This window comes from Tauraco erythrolophus, chromosome 8 (genome assembly GCF_009769465.1).
Source record: "Tauraco erythrolophus isolate bTauEry1 chromosome 8, bTauEry1.pri, whole genome shotgun sequence".
Classification (NCBI taxonomy): Eukaryota; Metazoa; Chordata; class Aves; order Musophagiformes; family Musophagidae; genus Tauraco; species Tauraco erythrolophus.
This window is the reverse complement of record NC_141472.1, coordinates 38,055,637-38,070,906: the sequence shown is the minus strand read 5'-3', so window position 1 is coordinate 38,070,906 and position 15,270 is coordinate 38,055,637. Positions and strand designations below refer to the sequence as shown.

The following is a 15,270-nucleotide window of genomic DNA, read 5'->3' as shown; positions in this document are numbered from 1 at the left end:
TTGCACACTTTTCCATGTTTGGAGCCAATTCTAAAAGTAAGGTTTTAGTAGCACTTTGCAGAGGAAGGCATAAGACAGAGGACTGATATTTCCTTAAGAGAAAAGTGTGATCAATAATAGTTAAAGTTTGGATAAACTCTCATTATCGGATTTCCACAACTTCAAACCGAATAGACGTTGTCTACCTGTTAGGCACAGACACAACTTCACAAGTTACGAGCTCACGGCTGACAGTGAATAAAGCTAAATTCAGGAATACACATCTGCAGAATCATGAATTTTCATATTAACAATGGTTTAAATCAAGATACAACTATAGTCGGGTTATGAAATATTTAATGCCAGTTGAAAAATAGATGTACTGAATTAATTCAACTGAAAATAGCGAAAGCCTAGATAATTCACTTATTCTAGTCATACAGCATACACATTTAACATACGGAGCTGCAAACAATTTATTGAAATTCATTTTTACTTTTGCTTGAATAAAGCATTACTTTATTAATACAAGCAAGAATATTAAGGGAACAACAATAAAAACTTTACACGAGCACTACCTTATGTACACTGGTTTTAATAAAGAACTGCTGAAAACTTCCTGGTGTTTTATTGTTACAGCCTCTGTTTAATCCCTGTCCGTAAAAACTCCTATTCTGTACTCCATCCAGGCAGCTGCTTCAAAACTATGGAGCTAATATACATCAGAATTTATTAAATGTATAGAAATAATTTTTCTATATCCAGTGTCTCCACGGTGAAGATTTTAAATAGCTAGAAGTGCTTATTTTGCTTAAAAGCAACTGGGTGATATAAATCAATTTAACTAATAGGTCAAAAGATCTTAAAGATGTCACAAGTACTGAATTTATTTTTGTCTTCAGCAGCTTCAAACTTCTGAAATTTATGGTTATAAATGTCATACTGTAGAGAAGTAAAACATGCCTCACACATAGGTGGATATTTTTAAACTATTGGTATTTGAAGGTCTGTGGATCTCAGGGGTGATGGAATAAACCCCAGAGGACACCAATCAGTGAAAAAGTTCAGGTGATAAGACAATAAACACCAGATATCCCCTCGCCCTGTGTTTAATCACGTGGCTGGCACCACCAGCCATGTCTCGTACTTCTGTTGACCTATTCAATAGGTTAATAAAGTCCTAGTAAAGACTTACTAAAGCACCTGCCATAGACATTTAATTTTTTAAGTATACTGAAAATGTAATAGTTTAAATGTCAGGGTTTTTCAGCAAGTCATACAGTGCAAACTATTATTGCAAATAAACCATAGAAGTCCTTTCAAAGTTGCTGTTGACCATGCTGGGGAATATGAATCCTTTCATTACCACCCCATTCTGTACAGGGTATATCCATAACTCTGAACTTGTCTGTCATTACTTGGGCTGTGCTGGTGGCATCAGCCCCTTCTCAAAGTCTTCTGCTCAAAGTTTGACAGCACTGCTTTGTAAAGAGACACAAAAAGCTTTTAAGATCAGATCCTGTGGAATACGGGGGTGGTGGGTGAGGAAATACATCAAAGACTGGGCAAAACCAAGCAGCAAATATATTGGCTTAAGAGAAATAATGTGGGTTTCCTGGTACTTTCCCAGTTGGGTACCCAGTTGGGAACAGTTGGGTACCAAGTCGGGCGAGCAGTGGCGCGGCAGCGATGTGGGCTCCGCGTTGGAGGCGTTGGGCTGGCTCCTCTTTGAACATATGCCCTTTCAAGGGAAATTAATCACTCTCTATATCACTCCTGCAGCATCTGGAGCCATAATCATTACCCAACTGCTGAGAAAGAAATGAAACCGCTAATCGCACGGGGAGCAGAGCTTAGCGTTCAGAGCAGGAAAGTTTTTATTAAGTTCTCATTTGAAAAGTGATTTTTCATGGCTAGCCTTCCAGGACATGACACACAAAAGCTGGATATACTTCAGCAACTGTCTACAACTCATCTCCCAGCATATAGAACCAATATATTTAGAACCACTATAATGAAGTTCTCACATGCTTTTCCAAATTCAGCTCTATAATCCTAAATTGCCATTATACACAAGTTTGACACGGAGATACGTTTAACCATAAAATTTAAAAGGTCTCTAGAAGAAAGAACTGCCGAAGTCTCCAAAGTGGGAGACACCAAGCAACAGTAAGGACCAGATACTGCCTCTGGATTTATACACCACACTCCTATTGATCTCAGCAGGAATTCTGTACGCAAACTGAAGCTCGTATATTCAAAACCCCTGTATTAAGTGGGCATTTCGTCATGTCTAGCCACTAGCTGAGGGTGATTAAAATAAACCATATAAACACTATGTCAATAATCTGGATTACCATGAAATATCTCCCTCCCTTCTAACTTCTCCATTTCGTTTTCCTGGCTTCTATCATTTGAATTTTTTGAAAATAAAATAATGAAAATATAACAAGCTGATGACAGCAGGACTACTCTCATACATATCAGGGAAAAAAAAAAAACAAAATACTAGAGAAATACAGGTATCAGTGGGCAGACTAACCAAAATTCATGTCCCCAGAAAGAGTCAGCTGCATTATCTGCATACTGAGAAAAACAATATGCATCTTAGGGATTTCTAATACAACCTTGTGTATTTTCATCCACAATAATTCTGCTCTACACAAGAGCTGAATGAGGAAGCGATTACCCCGATATACTGAAATCGTTCAATTAAGTGGTTAAGTGAAACTCTTATTCTAACTAACTTAAGATATAATTATTAAAAAAATCCTGCAGGGCTCTGAACAAGGGCAGCAGAATAATTAAATCTAGTACTCCGCTGAAACAGGCTGAAAATGTGATCATCCATTTTTAATGCTCCGCCTATACGTAACAACAGAAATCTTTCCAACAGCTGCATTCAATTAAAAAAATATTAACCCCAAGGAAAAAGTACAAAAACATCCCCATCTGTTTTTCTTGCCACTCACTGTGCTTCTCTTGTGAGTGAAATATGTACAACAATACAATCCAACAAAGTTGAATGAAAAGTACCACAATTCCAATAATAAGCTATCTTTTTTTTTCTTTTTTTAAATGAACAATTTAAAAGAAACCACTTTTGCAGATTTTCCCCTGTGACCTGCAGCTCTGTTCCCATAGTAACTATTGAGGAAAGAAAAGGATAAGACGCCTAACTTATACTTTTCCCAATACCAACAAAAACCAGGGAAAAAAAAAGCACCTTATTCTCAAAAACTATTATTCTCAGGAAGGGAAGAGGGACATTAAAAGATTAGCGTGAATCTCCTGTGTAATCTAGTTTAAACCACCACCTACTGAACATTCGATGTCGGTTAGACAAAGATATTTGTTAAACCGTGTAGTCTTTGCGTAAAAGAACTATTGAAATAGTTTTGCAAGCCCAACACAATAACAAAATTACCAGGCACATGCTGTAAAAGCCCACATCCGAACTCAGCAAGCAGAACCATCAGTCTACAGCCCTGCTGCTGCACAGTACCCATCTCCCCTGAGGAACTAGTACCCTACCTATTATCTCCAAGCATATCAAGTGTTAATTTTAACATATATTTCAGAGTCCTTTCAGTTCCCCTTTTGCTTGTCTTTTTAATCCGACTGATACTCTATGCTTCCCACATTACTTGCTGTAGTGCGTTTTTCTAAGAAAAAATACAGAAGCCAGCGATTCTTTCTTTAAGCAGTGCCACCAAGAAGGTTTCACAGGTGTCTTCAAGTCCCTACAAGAAACCAGAGCTAATAAGAACACATCAGGTTTTACAGACAAGGGAAAAGGGTATTGTTTCAAGCAATTCTACATCTCTGAGCATGCTTCCCAAACCATAACTCCTTGAGGAACAATTCTGATCTCTCTGGCACTGGATGGCATCCTCTGGGACAAAAGCGCAGGTTCTTCAGCCATGTCCCATATGCTGAGCTTTTAGCTCTGTGGATTAAGGATAAATCCAGAAGCTATGGTTGACAGGACCCAGATGGGTATGCAATGGGCTGCTGTGGCACATTTATCTAACGTAGCAGCACGTCTCAAGCATTTGGAGGACAGGGCAGGCTGGAAGATGAGCTTCCAGGAAAACTTTCCACAGCAAAGGTTCTTTAGGAGAGAGATGGAGCTCTTCTCATGTACGTTTGTCCAGTTCTCTGACAAACTCAGTGGTATTTACTGCCTGAGGGCACAAGGTCTCCACCAACTTTGAAATGTCTCACCCAAGTAAATATTATTTGCACCATCACTGCAAAGGGTTATAAAGTAAGGCAACAGATGCATCTCCACAACTCCAAGACAAGTTCGATTCAACTCTTGAGGAAACAAGACCAGATGAGGACACCATATCAGTACTGGAATGATACAGGTGAGGTGAAATAGTAGAACCGTATATAATAACATTTCGAGGTGTGTGGAAGAGAAAGATGAAAATGTAGACAAGAAAGGGTAAGGAATAATGAGGTGAGAAAGACAAATATTTAACAATCTGAAACAGTTGCTAAACAGTTGTCTAAGGAAATATGGGATTAGCTTTGAGGCTGCCCTTAAATCTTCTCAAACATCAGTGACTAGTATCAGCCAGCATATTAGGTTTTGCTGCTAACGAAGCTGTGCAAAACAACCTTCTTTAAAGCATCAAGTATTACAGAAATAAAAGTATAACTTATATTGTTCGATAAAATATTCTTTGTGAAGAACTATTTCAAATGAATTTAGAACTGAAGTACTATTTTTTATATTTAAGTCACTTTTTTTAGTGGCTACTTAATGAAATTATACCAACAGATTAACAACTAAACTATTTAAAATTAAACTGTTTATTACAAAATATTCAAAAAGAGCACCATCTATGTGATTCAGAGATATTTTAAGCCAGGCACTTCTAATTAAAATTGTAAAATGGCCATGGGTGAAACCTCATCTGAGATTTGATAGAATTCTGAGGAGCAATACTAAGAAAAGATTTGATTTGACAAACTAGTTCAAAGCGAATATGTTTATTAACAGGGGTCCAGAACAGCTTGATGTTCTTAATTCATAAATACATTAGGAGCAGCTACCAAAAGAAGTTACTTAATTGAAAGAGCAGTCTCGCTCAAGTACAAAGGTATAAACTAGCCATGAATAAAGTTAAAAGTAAAAATAAGCAGGCTTATCATTTTAAAATAACTTTTCAATCATCAAGTTTATGGCAACAATCTGACTAGTTTTAGAAAGAAACTTATTAGGTTTTTTAAAAATTATTTATTAATTGTTGCTTCTGTCGATATGACAAGATTGCAATCTATAACCTAAGAGAACTACTGCAGTCCTCAACTCTTAGTATAGTGAAGAACCTCAGAATCATTCAAAGTTTGACTAACTCAAGGCTAAATTTCCACTTCAGACTTTAAATAAATTCCATCCACCAAGACATAGAACATTTGCCACAAAATGAGAAATTTGGAAGCATCAGACAGCCTGAGAAATATAAAACTTCTAGATACCACAAAGATCAGTAAAAAGACACTTGAACTTCATTCATTAATTGTTTTCCTATTCAATAAAAAAAGCACTTAATCTGGGATAGATTATCATTGTTCATTTGGTAGAGCTTTAGGAAAAATATCTCTTGTTGCAGAGCTATCTTTGAATCTCTTTTCGGTAGGTTTGAGCTCTACTGTCCTTTGAAGATCTGGACTCCTTTTAACATTTGGTGTACATAGGTAAAAGTTTGTCTTTTAAGACGTAAGGTCAAAGGCACTTCCCAACCAGCACTTGGTCTTCCTGAAATTAGGATCTTGAGAAAGGGCATTCTGTGCCAGTATTATCTGAGAACAGAGAACAAAAAAACCTTTTTCATCTTAGCCATAGCTGGCTCACCCACATTCACGAGTAGTTCAAAGGTTCCTCCACGTTAGAAGTTGTTCTCTGAAAAGTTCATTTCATACTCTTTCCATTATGGATTGTTTCTGAAGAAAGACTAATGATCAAAATCCATTTGCTAATCCTATTTTAGGACTGACTTTCAAAGATGGGTAATAACTCTGAACTAAAGTTTTTTGTGTTCACCTGGGGCAAGAGAACTTACCACACCTAGCTCCCAGAGGCCCACAAACACCAGAAGATTAATGGTTTCTTCCTCAAGCTAAAATCTCTCTACTGTGATCTGCTGTATTACAAATCCACTTCCCAGTCTGATTTCTCACTTTCAGTGCTCTTCTATTTGTAAGAGGGAACATGTCCCTGCTGGGCTAAATACCCATCCTAATTCATTTTTTTGTGAAAATTACAAATTAAGAACTCACTGGGACATCACATCCGGGTTTTTAATAGTCCTCCTCCTCCCTTCCATAGTAAAGATAATATTATTTCCATGTTACGTAGCACTTTACCAAAATTAAAGAACAATTTTTCTAAAACTCAGAATACTTTCAGAAAAAAAAAAAAAACACCACTCCATTAAGAAAAAGCTACATCACTGCTTTAGCTTTGAGAGCCACCATTTATAGGGTATGTCTTTTATCTCCTTAATTTGTGTTAGTATTTTAGTATTTAGTTCAGCTCTGGGGCCCCAACATGGAGCCGCTGGAGCGAGTCCAGAGGAGGGCCACGAAGATGATCCGAGGGCTGGAGCACCTCTGCTATGAAGACAGGCTGAGAGAGTTGGGCTTGTTCAGCCTGGAGAAGACAAGGCTCTGGGGTGATCTTGTAGCAGCCTTCCGGTACTTAAAGGGGGCCTACAGGAAAGCTGGAGAGGGACTTTTTACAAGGGCGTGTAGTGATAGGACAAGGGGCAATGGCTTTAAACTGAAAGAGGGGAGATTTCGAATAGATCTAAGGAAGAAATTCTTCACTCCAAGGGTGGTGAGGCAGTGGAACAGGTTGCCCAGAAAAGTTGTGGATATCCCATCCCTGGAGGTGTTCAAGGCCAGGTTGGATGAGGCTTTGAGCAACCTGATATACTGGAAGGTGTCCCTGCCCATGGCAGGGGGTTGGAACTAGATGATCTTTAAGGTCCCTTTCAACTCAAACAATTCTATGATTCTGTGATTTTTGGGGAAATAGCACGTGCACAGTTTCTGAGGTGTAGTTTATGTAGGAGCTGAAGACATTAGCAGTGATGGTGAGACTACAACCTGCCCATGCAGCAACTGTAGGCATTTCCAGGAATGTTTATATCTTCAGCATTTTGTAATTACCAGCCCCTCTCCTGTAAAGCACCCAAAATATTTCATGATGCACATATTTTAGACTTCATTTAGACTTTAGAACTAAATTTTAGAGTTTTGCAAAAAAAACCAAAAATAAACCAACTAGAATCATGATGTGGATTCATGTGTGTATCAATATTCTATTTACAGTTTTAAAGGCTTGAATGGCCATCATCAAAACATATTTGCATCAGAGAAATTCCAGATACTTTTAGGACCATTCAAGAATTGAGGAAAATCAACACAGCAAAATATGCAAATTGCTAATTGGCTATTGCATTAAACACTATTAATTTACAAGGATTTAGATCAAATTAAATATTTTCTCAAGATTGTATTGCTAAAACCACTTTGTTATTTTGCAAGTGTCAGAAAATTATTCAGCTATTTGAGGTTGCTGAGCAATTTAATTGGTATAATTATTGCCTTCATGTTTAGGCTGGTGGTCACAAAATAAGTATCTGACAAGAAATGTCTTGAAACCACAAGATACAGTGTGCAGATATTTATACATTAATATATCATCTCTAGAAACCAAATGCTAAAAATAAATGGTTTTAAGACAGGCCACAAATCAGCAAAATGCAAGTGCTAGCCCTTTGAATAGCTAAGGGAAGAGTCCATAAAATCTACCTCACATTGCCAAGTTCTTAAATTTTAGAAATATAAGCCTGGGGTTTTTGTAGATGCAGTGATTTCAACACTACTGTTTTCACCTATACCAAGACCATCAAGCCCAGCAGAAAAATGTATGAGTCTTCATTAGATAAAGCCAAGGATTTAGCTGAAAAATAAGCCTGCTTTATAAACTTCAGTGCTGATACGATGGTTTTTTTTCCCATCCATATTAAGGATGCATCTCAGGTCTTCTACACACTAGGAAAACTTACTTTAATACTTATAAAAGTATTCTTAAAGTCACAGCTTTCAGTAGCATAATTTATTTAATTATAAAACATGGCATTTCAATAAGAGATTGAATTTCTCTACAGCAGGTAAGTAACTTGCCATGCTTGCAACAGACAGTTGAAGATTTAGAAACAAAACAGATCATCTCCTTTCCCATTAGGGATTGCTCATTTCTTATTAGATTGTTTCATTAAAAAAAGACAACAGCTGCAGGTTTTCCTTCTATCAGAATCAATCTGCTCAGTTCTGACATTAAAAGCTACTTCATTCAGGTTCACTGTGCTGTGCTTTTATTTAATTTTTATATTTTTTTGTATTGGGCAGAGAAGTCCTCAAACTATGGGATGATTATTTATTTGTTTTTATTACACAAAGCACAGATCTCATTAGGCCAAGATCTCCATGGTCTACGTCCCAAAATTATTTTATTATCATAGAATTGTTAGGGTTGGAAGGGACCTCAAAGATCATGTAGTTCCAAACCCCCTGCCATGGGCAGGGAAACCCTCCACTACACCAGGTTGCCCAAAGCCTCATCCAGCCTGGCCTTGAACACCTCCAGGGATGGGGCAGCCACAACTTCTCTGGGCAACCTGTTCCACTGCCTCATCACCCTCAGAGTGAAAAATTTCTTCCTTATATCTAATCTAAATTTGCCCTCTTTCAATTTAAAGCCATTGCCCCTTGTCCTATCACTACATATCCTTGTAAAAAGTTATTATTAATAATATTATTGATAATTCTATTAATAATAATATAATATAAATATAATATTGGTAATATCCTGCAGCAACAGGTAATGTTAACAATTCTACCTCTACAGATCCGCCTGCTCCATTCAAGTTACCATCCCTCTCTTCTCAAAACATCTCCCATCTTGAAAGAACGATACACCTTTGTGATTAAGCACACTTGGAAAACCATCTCAAGCAAAGTAAAAAAATGCATACAAAAGCAAGCCCCACGTGCCACGCTGACGGCAGCCTGCCATTTGCATTCTTTGCAACCAATTTCAAGGCCACTGCAAATTTACTTGGATACACCTGGTTCCAAATGCCTCAGAAACAAAATCTGCAACACATGCAGCAGCACTACAGAAAACAAGCCAGTAGTTTATTATCTACACCCTGACACTGCAAAAGACACCCGGCTCCTTTTAACCAAGATTCTTTCCAAACGAACATCCACTCAGACTACTGAGCGAAATCTCAGCCCTCTGTATTACTTCTTAGGACAATTTCAAGAGACCAGGATTCAGAATTTAGAAATGCTGCTGCATCGTTACTCCTGCAGAGGAAGTAGAGGCTTCACAAATACTACTTCGTTTCTTAGCAAAACAAAGTGTTTTGGGCGAGTGAACCAATTGGTGAACCAATTTTGGGTTCATTTCAACCTAGAACTAAACATTTTGGGTTTAGATAATTTGGGATTATCTAATTTTTCAGCAAAATACTCCAATGAAAAAAAATGAAAATTTTGTTTACAAACATAAAAATATTTAACTGGAGGACAAAAAAAAAAAAAAAAAAATTGGTTTTGCCAAACATGAAAATAAACGTGGCTCAAGATCACGAGTTATCTTCATTTGGAAAAACATTTCACTCAAAGTTGTTTTCTACCTCTTGTCACTACATAAGCAGAGAAAGTGCATCAAAACACTCTTAGGACTTCAGGTTTTTAAAATAATTCCCGAGAGCTCAGATATCTCTAATTCACTGCGAGAGTCACAAGAACTAACAATTTTCTTCTGCATCTGGAAGGCAGACCTTTGCAATGAGCTCATTATGGGGCTTTCAGAGCACGATACCCCACGTCTACACAAACCTGTGCTCCACCTTTTCTTAGTTCTAAATACATCTGCCTCAGCTGCCTTTGAAGCATCGATATCTCTTTATTGTCAGCTGCAATCATCAAGTCAAATTACATTTTTATGACTTCCAACGTGCACCTCTAAAGACCGATGGTACAATACACGTCAGAACTGCAGAGAAGACAGACAGCATTGAAGGGTCTAATTTGTCTTAAGAAAACAACTCTACCTTTCAAAGCTTGTTCAAAAATCACATAAATAACAGCGAATTTGACAAAGACAGTTTATGTTGTTTATTTCCTCTTCATTTTACATGCAAGATATTGTAAAAAAAAAAAAGTTCCTTAGAAATAGAGTATCAGATTGTACTTAACTAGCACCTCACCAGCACTCAGCCTCCCATCCCAGCGGCCAGGGCAAGAAGCTTGTGTTGATCCAACCAGAAGGACAGAAGCCCTCCCAGAATAATTGTCTCATTATTCAGCTAATTCAGTCTCTTACCTTCTATAGAACTACAACTGAAAAACAAATAAACAAACCAGCAAAAAATCTCTCCAAAAACAAGGGGGAAGTTATTTTTCCATCAAATTTAATCACTCCGTTGCTCAGTCACAAAAGGCCAAACCTCAAAGGGATCCTGCACAATGAAACCCCAGTTTCAGTTGCACATTTTTGATTAAGTACTTTGAGTAAATGTTTCCTGAATTTGCCAATCTTTCCATTTCATTGAACATTCATTGTTGTTGTGTTGTGCTACAAAATAAGCATCCAGTGTGTCATGCTTAGCTTTATGCATCTGTACCACACCATCTCCTATCTACCTCCTCTCTCTCACTACGAATCTCAGTGCTATCAATGCGTCTTCTCAAAAGCTTCCAAATGTTGTGCGTGCCCCATTTTGAACATTCAAATGCTGCACGTATCCAATCTGGTAGATGGATAGAAATAATTCACTAAATGTATCAATGAAATGTTAATAATAAATAGATCAACCAAAAGCACGGACTTCTGGCTCAATTCATTCTGAAAGACACTAGTGTGCCCTTTTCATTCAAACATGAAAAGAAAATGATTAAATATTTGAAATGAAGCAACATTAGGATGATGATATCAGGATCCAGTAGAAATTTTACTCTTGGATTAAAAGCATTAAGGAGTCCAGAATTATACTCAAGAGTCACTCTGGTACATAACTGCAACAGATACAAAGATTACTAACTGAAAATAAGAGATTAAATCTCTCTATTTTTCAGTTACAAAAAAAAAAATAGAAGACATTATCAGGCTTTTTTAAGTTACTACTGATCTAAAACGGAATGGAGAAAGGGCAATCACTCCATCTTTCAATGCAGGAATCAAATAAGCAGGAATAGATAAACCAACATATCTTTTTCCTACCTGTTTTCCAGACAAACTGATGACCTCTCCTGGCTTCCAGATCAGCTGTTTGTAACATTAAGAAAACAAACAAAAGGAAGGACTTCCCCAGGCTCTGCCATGCCCAATGAGGAGAAACCCAGTTCTGTTGTAGAAGCATAATTCAGATAATTCCGTCTCTTGTCTTCTTTGGTCCTAGAATTAACAAAACAAGAAAAAGCTTGCTGAAAGACTTAAAATACCAAGGCAACGGGCTTAGTCTAAGAGTAATGTGGTGGCCACTGTGCATTTCACAGTCCCTGCGTGCTGGATTCGTTGAGGATAAGTCTGTTATAAAGGCTTCTCTTGGAGAGAGAGATAAAACAGGCAGGGAGGGGAAAGAGAGGAGAGGGCCAGTTCCCAGAGGACCTGCAGTCCCATCCTACAAGCCCAGCCATCGTAAATGCTTTTAGCAGGTTCTTAAGAAGAAACTTGCAGTGCAAATAAATGGTAAGGGATCTGGTAACAGTCAGATGTGCTTATCAGTACATGATGAACCAGCCTGAAAGGGAAAACTAGGCATTACTGAGGCATTTCTCTGGAATCTGGGACTCGTGTTTAAGTCCCTGATCTTTGAGCTCAACCAGCAACTGGTTACTCCGGGGAGGTCTCTCTGACAAAACGATTTTAATTAAGCTCTCCAACACTTCAGATGAATACCAGAGCCACGTTGGAATTGAGACAGGAATGGATCCAGTCCTGTTGCTGGAGCAGTTTTACACCATACAGCTCATTAAAATAATCACTGTGCAGCATTGGAAGGAAGGAGAAACATCTCTCTCAGTCTCTCATACAAAGCAGGTGCCCAACTTCTAAATGCCTGCTGCAGCAAACATCCACATTGTTCACATACCGTGAAAAGGCTCCAAACCAAGAGAGATTCAGACATAGAACAAACCAAAACAAAACAATCTTACCCCAGTAATTCAAATTTCTGTTTCTCTCATCCCAAAAGACAACCAATCAACCAGTTACTCAGGCAGATTTTACATGAGTCTCAAGATATTTTGGATTCGTCCACATTCAAGTGGAGACAGTTTTGAAGTCTCAAAAACTGTTCATAGTACATGCCACATCAAACAAGAACTAGTTTCTGATGTAAATTTACAAATTTTTTTTCTTATGCAATAGCTTTTGTATTTATACTATGTTTAAATTCTCAAGATATTTCTACTTATTAGTGATTAATCCTACTTTTATAGGTTACAAATGTCACGCTCATATTACTGTAAGGAGAACAATAACATCTGCCTTCCAGATTTGTCTTCGTTGGCATAATCTTGGTGATTTTCATTAAAATTATCAGTTATTAGAAGTTAGGTCCAGAAAATTCCATTACATTCCCAACCTTATGAAAAGCAACATTGTCATAATACATAATACACAGCACCAGTCTTGATAAGAAACTGAAGATAAACCTGAAAATAGTACTTATTGAATATACAGTAAAACTTTTAATTTCAAGCTGTATTTAAATTACTTTGAAACAGTTTCTATCATGATAAATTCATGCAGTTATATTTCATCAGATATTGACTAACTACGGTGGAAGATACAATGTAATATCTGTTATCTGGTTTAGTTCATTCTTGCGTTTCAGATGAACAGCCTTTCAGGTAAGACCTGAAAAACCATCAGGCTGACCCAATACAGTAATGCAGGCAAGGGACCAGATTTATTGCTGTGCTCTTGTCTTTCAGGTTATTTTAATTCAGAATTCACATTTAATTCAGAATGCAACCCGCTGAGTCCCAACACGCGGACAATGTAACGCAGACCACAAGTGGCCTCATACAAAGCACAAGTGATGCTCAGAAAGCTTGAGCATCCTTCAGAAACGCAATGCAGCAGGGAAGCCCTCGGGGTGTGAGGAAGAAGGGCCCTCAAAAATCCTGCAATTAAGGTTATTTTGCCCATCTAGATAGCTCACCTCACACAGAAGAGCTGAGGAGGAGCGACTCGTCCAGTGTCTTCAGCATTGCAGTTACCATCTATGACAGTCACAAAACAGAATCACTGACTTTCTGCCAAGGGAAAGAGAAGGAATTAGTGACATTGGCTCCAACACTGTTCACACCCAAAGATGCAAAACAAGCAAAGAAATTATTCAGATGCTCAGATTTAAGCAATGGAGGGGAGCCAACACGCCCAGCCCTGCGCAGACAACACTCATCTGAATTGCAGGGCAGCCCTCCAGCTCCAGAAGAATGCCATGAAAACAACACGTCTTGAACAGGTGGGGGCATGAAATGGGCAAATCCAAGGAAACCTCAGCTAACAGCTGATAAAGATGCTGAGATTTTTAATGAAGCACCAGTAGCGCTCATCAGCTGCTTTCTCAACACACTGCCTTCATCTCAGCATTCAAAGGGTCAGCAAACAGCAGTAAATCCCTGGGAGCAGCAGCCTCCTGCCCAAAACAAGGGGTTTCGCATATATTCATTATTTGGGCAGGACTACAAAGATAACTGGCTGCTGCTCCCCAAGGAGCAAGAACAGAGATTACATTAAGTCAGAAAAAACAGAAATAAATTAGACACCATGAGATTGATTCTAATCTCAACCCACCCCAGCTGAGCTCAATAGAGTCCACTGATTTACACCACAGCAAAGCACAATAAAAATTTGTCTGTATATCTAGGTTTGTATAACACAATTTGGAATAGGAGCTGTTCTGTCCTGATACGATAAAAAATTATTGCACAGGCAACATATGCTATCTACAGAAACATGAATAAATTACATTATGAAGGCCACCAACACTTCACATCAAATTTAGTTACAGTATATCTCAGCTCCCAAATGTGTCAGCGTGGCTAGCCGTACACTGGCAAAAAGAGAGGAAAAATGGAGGGGGAGGGGGCAGAAATTAAATTTACATTTTAAAAATTGACTTTACCAAGACTAGTCATGACTAAATTCATGCAATTGCTTAAATACATTCAAGATATGTGTTTTACTCTGAAAAATATCTTGCTTTTCCAAAACAGATTATCTGGATTTATTCAATATCCTTCATAATACAGGCCTGGCCAATTAATAGTCTGCACTAACAGATTCTCATGAAATTAAATAATGAGGTGTTGTTTCCCTATATTTGAAGGATTAGGCACAAGCATCCTTTTAGAGTCATTTGGTTTGCATGGAATCTTTTCAGAAAAACAAGGGTATCGTACATTAGCTGTAATGGTGGGAATATACAGGCAGTCTTGAAAAAGCCACTTGTAAGTTTGCTAATGATCATAATGCATTTACATTATCTAATCCACAGTTAATTCTCTTAATGACAGGACCGAATAAAACTAGTTTTGAACAACGGACTTAATTTAGACACCTACATTTCTGCTGAAAACACAGCATTCAAGTACAGTGTCAAAATGTCATAAATAAATAAATATGCATACAGCTGACAAATAAATGTCTTATTTCTGAAGTGTTCAAAATTTAATTTCATTTTCAACATCAATGAAACATCCAGCAGCCAAATCCCAGCCTAATCCCTGCTTAGCTAGGGAGGGGAAAAAGCCTCTAGGAAGCTTTTTGCGTTTTCCAGCTACTGCTTGGACAACCACAGCTACAGATGTGCACTGATGTTGGCAGATGTTTCCAAGTGACAGGCACTGAGCTAGTCCCAGACACATTAGAGCTCAAAAGCATCCAAAACCAAAAGAAATAAGACTGATGGTCCAATTTTGACTCCCCACTCTACACGTACTGTACTGGTAGAGAAAGAACCAGTTGCTCTTTCTGCAAGTTCCCATGGGACAGGAGGTTTCTTTAGTCATTCCGCACCGTTTCTGCACTTCAGGAAAGTTCAATCTGGCTCTGCTCCAACGTGGAATTATACAGTATTTATTACTGAACTTTGAAAAAGATCAACTTAAACGGATCTAAACCTGAGACATGATTTCAGCCTTGTCATACATCAATTAAATTCCCCCCGAGTTCACTGGGAG

General features: G+C 38.0%; 1 protein-coding gene across 2 annotated transcripts in view; it reads right to left on the bottom strand.

Annotated features, from left to right (window-relative positions):
• Positions 1–11,435, bottom strand: part of THSD7B (thrombospondin type 1 domain containing 7B) — a 278,232-nt gene extending 266,797 nt beyond the window's left edge. For both annotated transcript variants that reach the window (XM_086615669.1, XM_086615670.1), the window contains exon 1: positions 11,297–11,435. In XM_086615669.1, coding sequence (XP_086471795.1) covers positions 11,297–11,435 — 139 coding nt within the window. The remainder of the gene's footprint in view (positions 1–11,296) is intronic.
• Between the last annotated feature and the right edge of the window lie 3,835 nt (positions 11,436–15,270).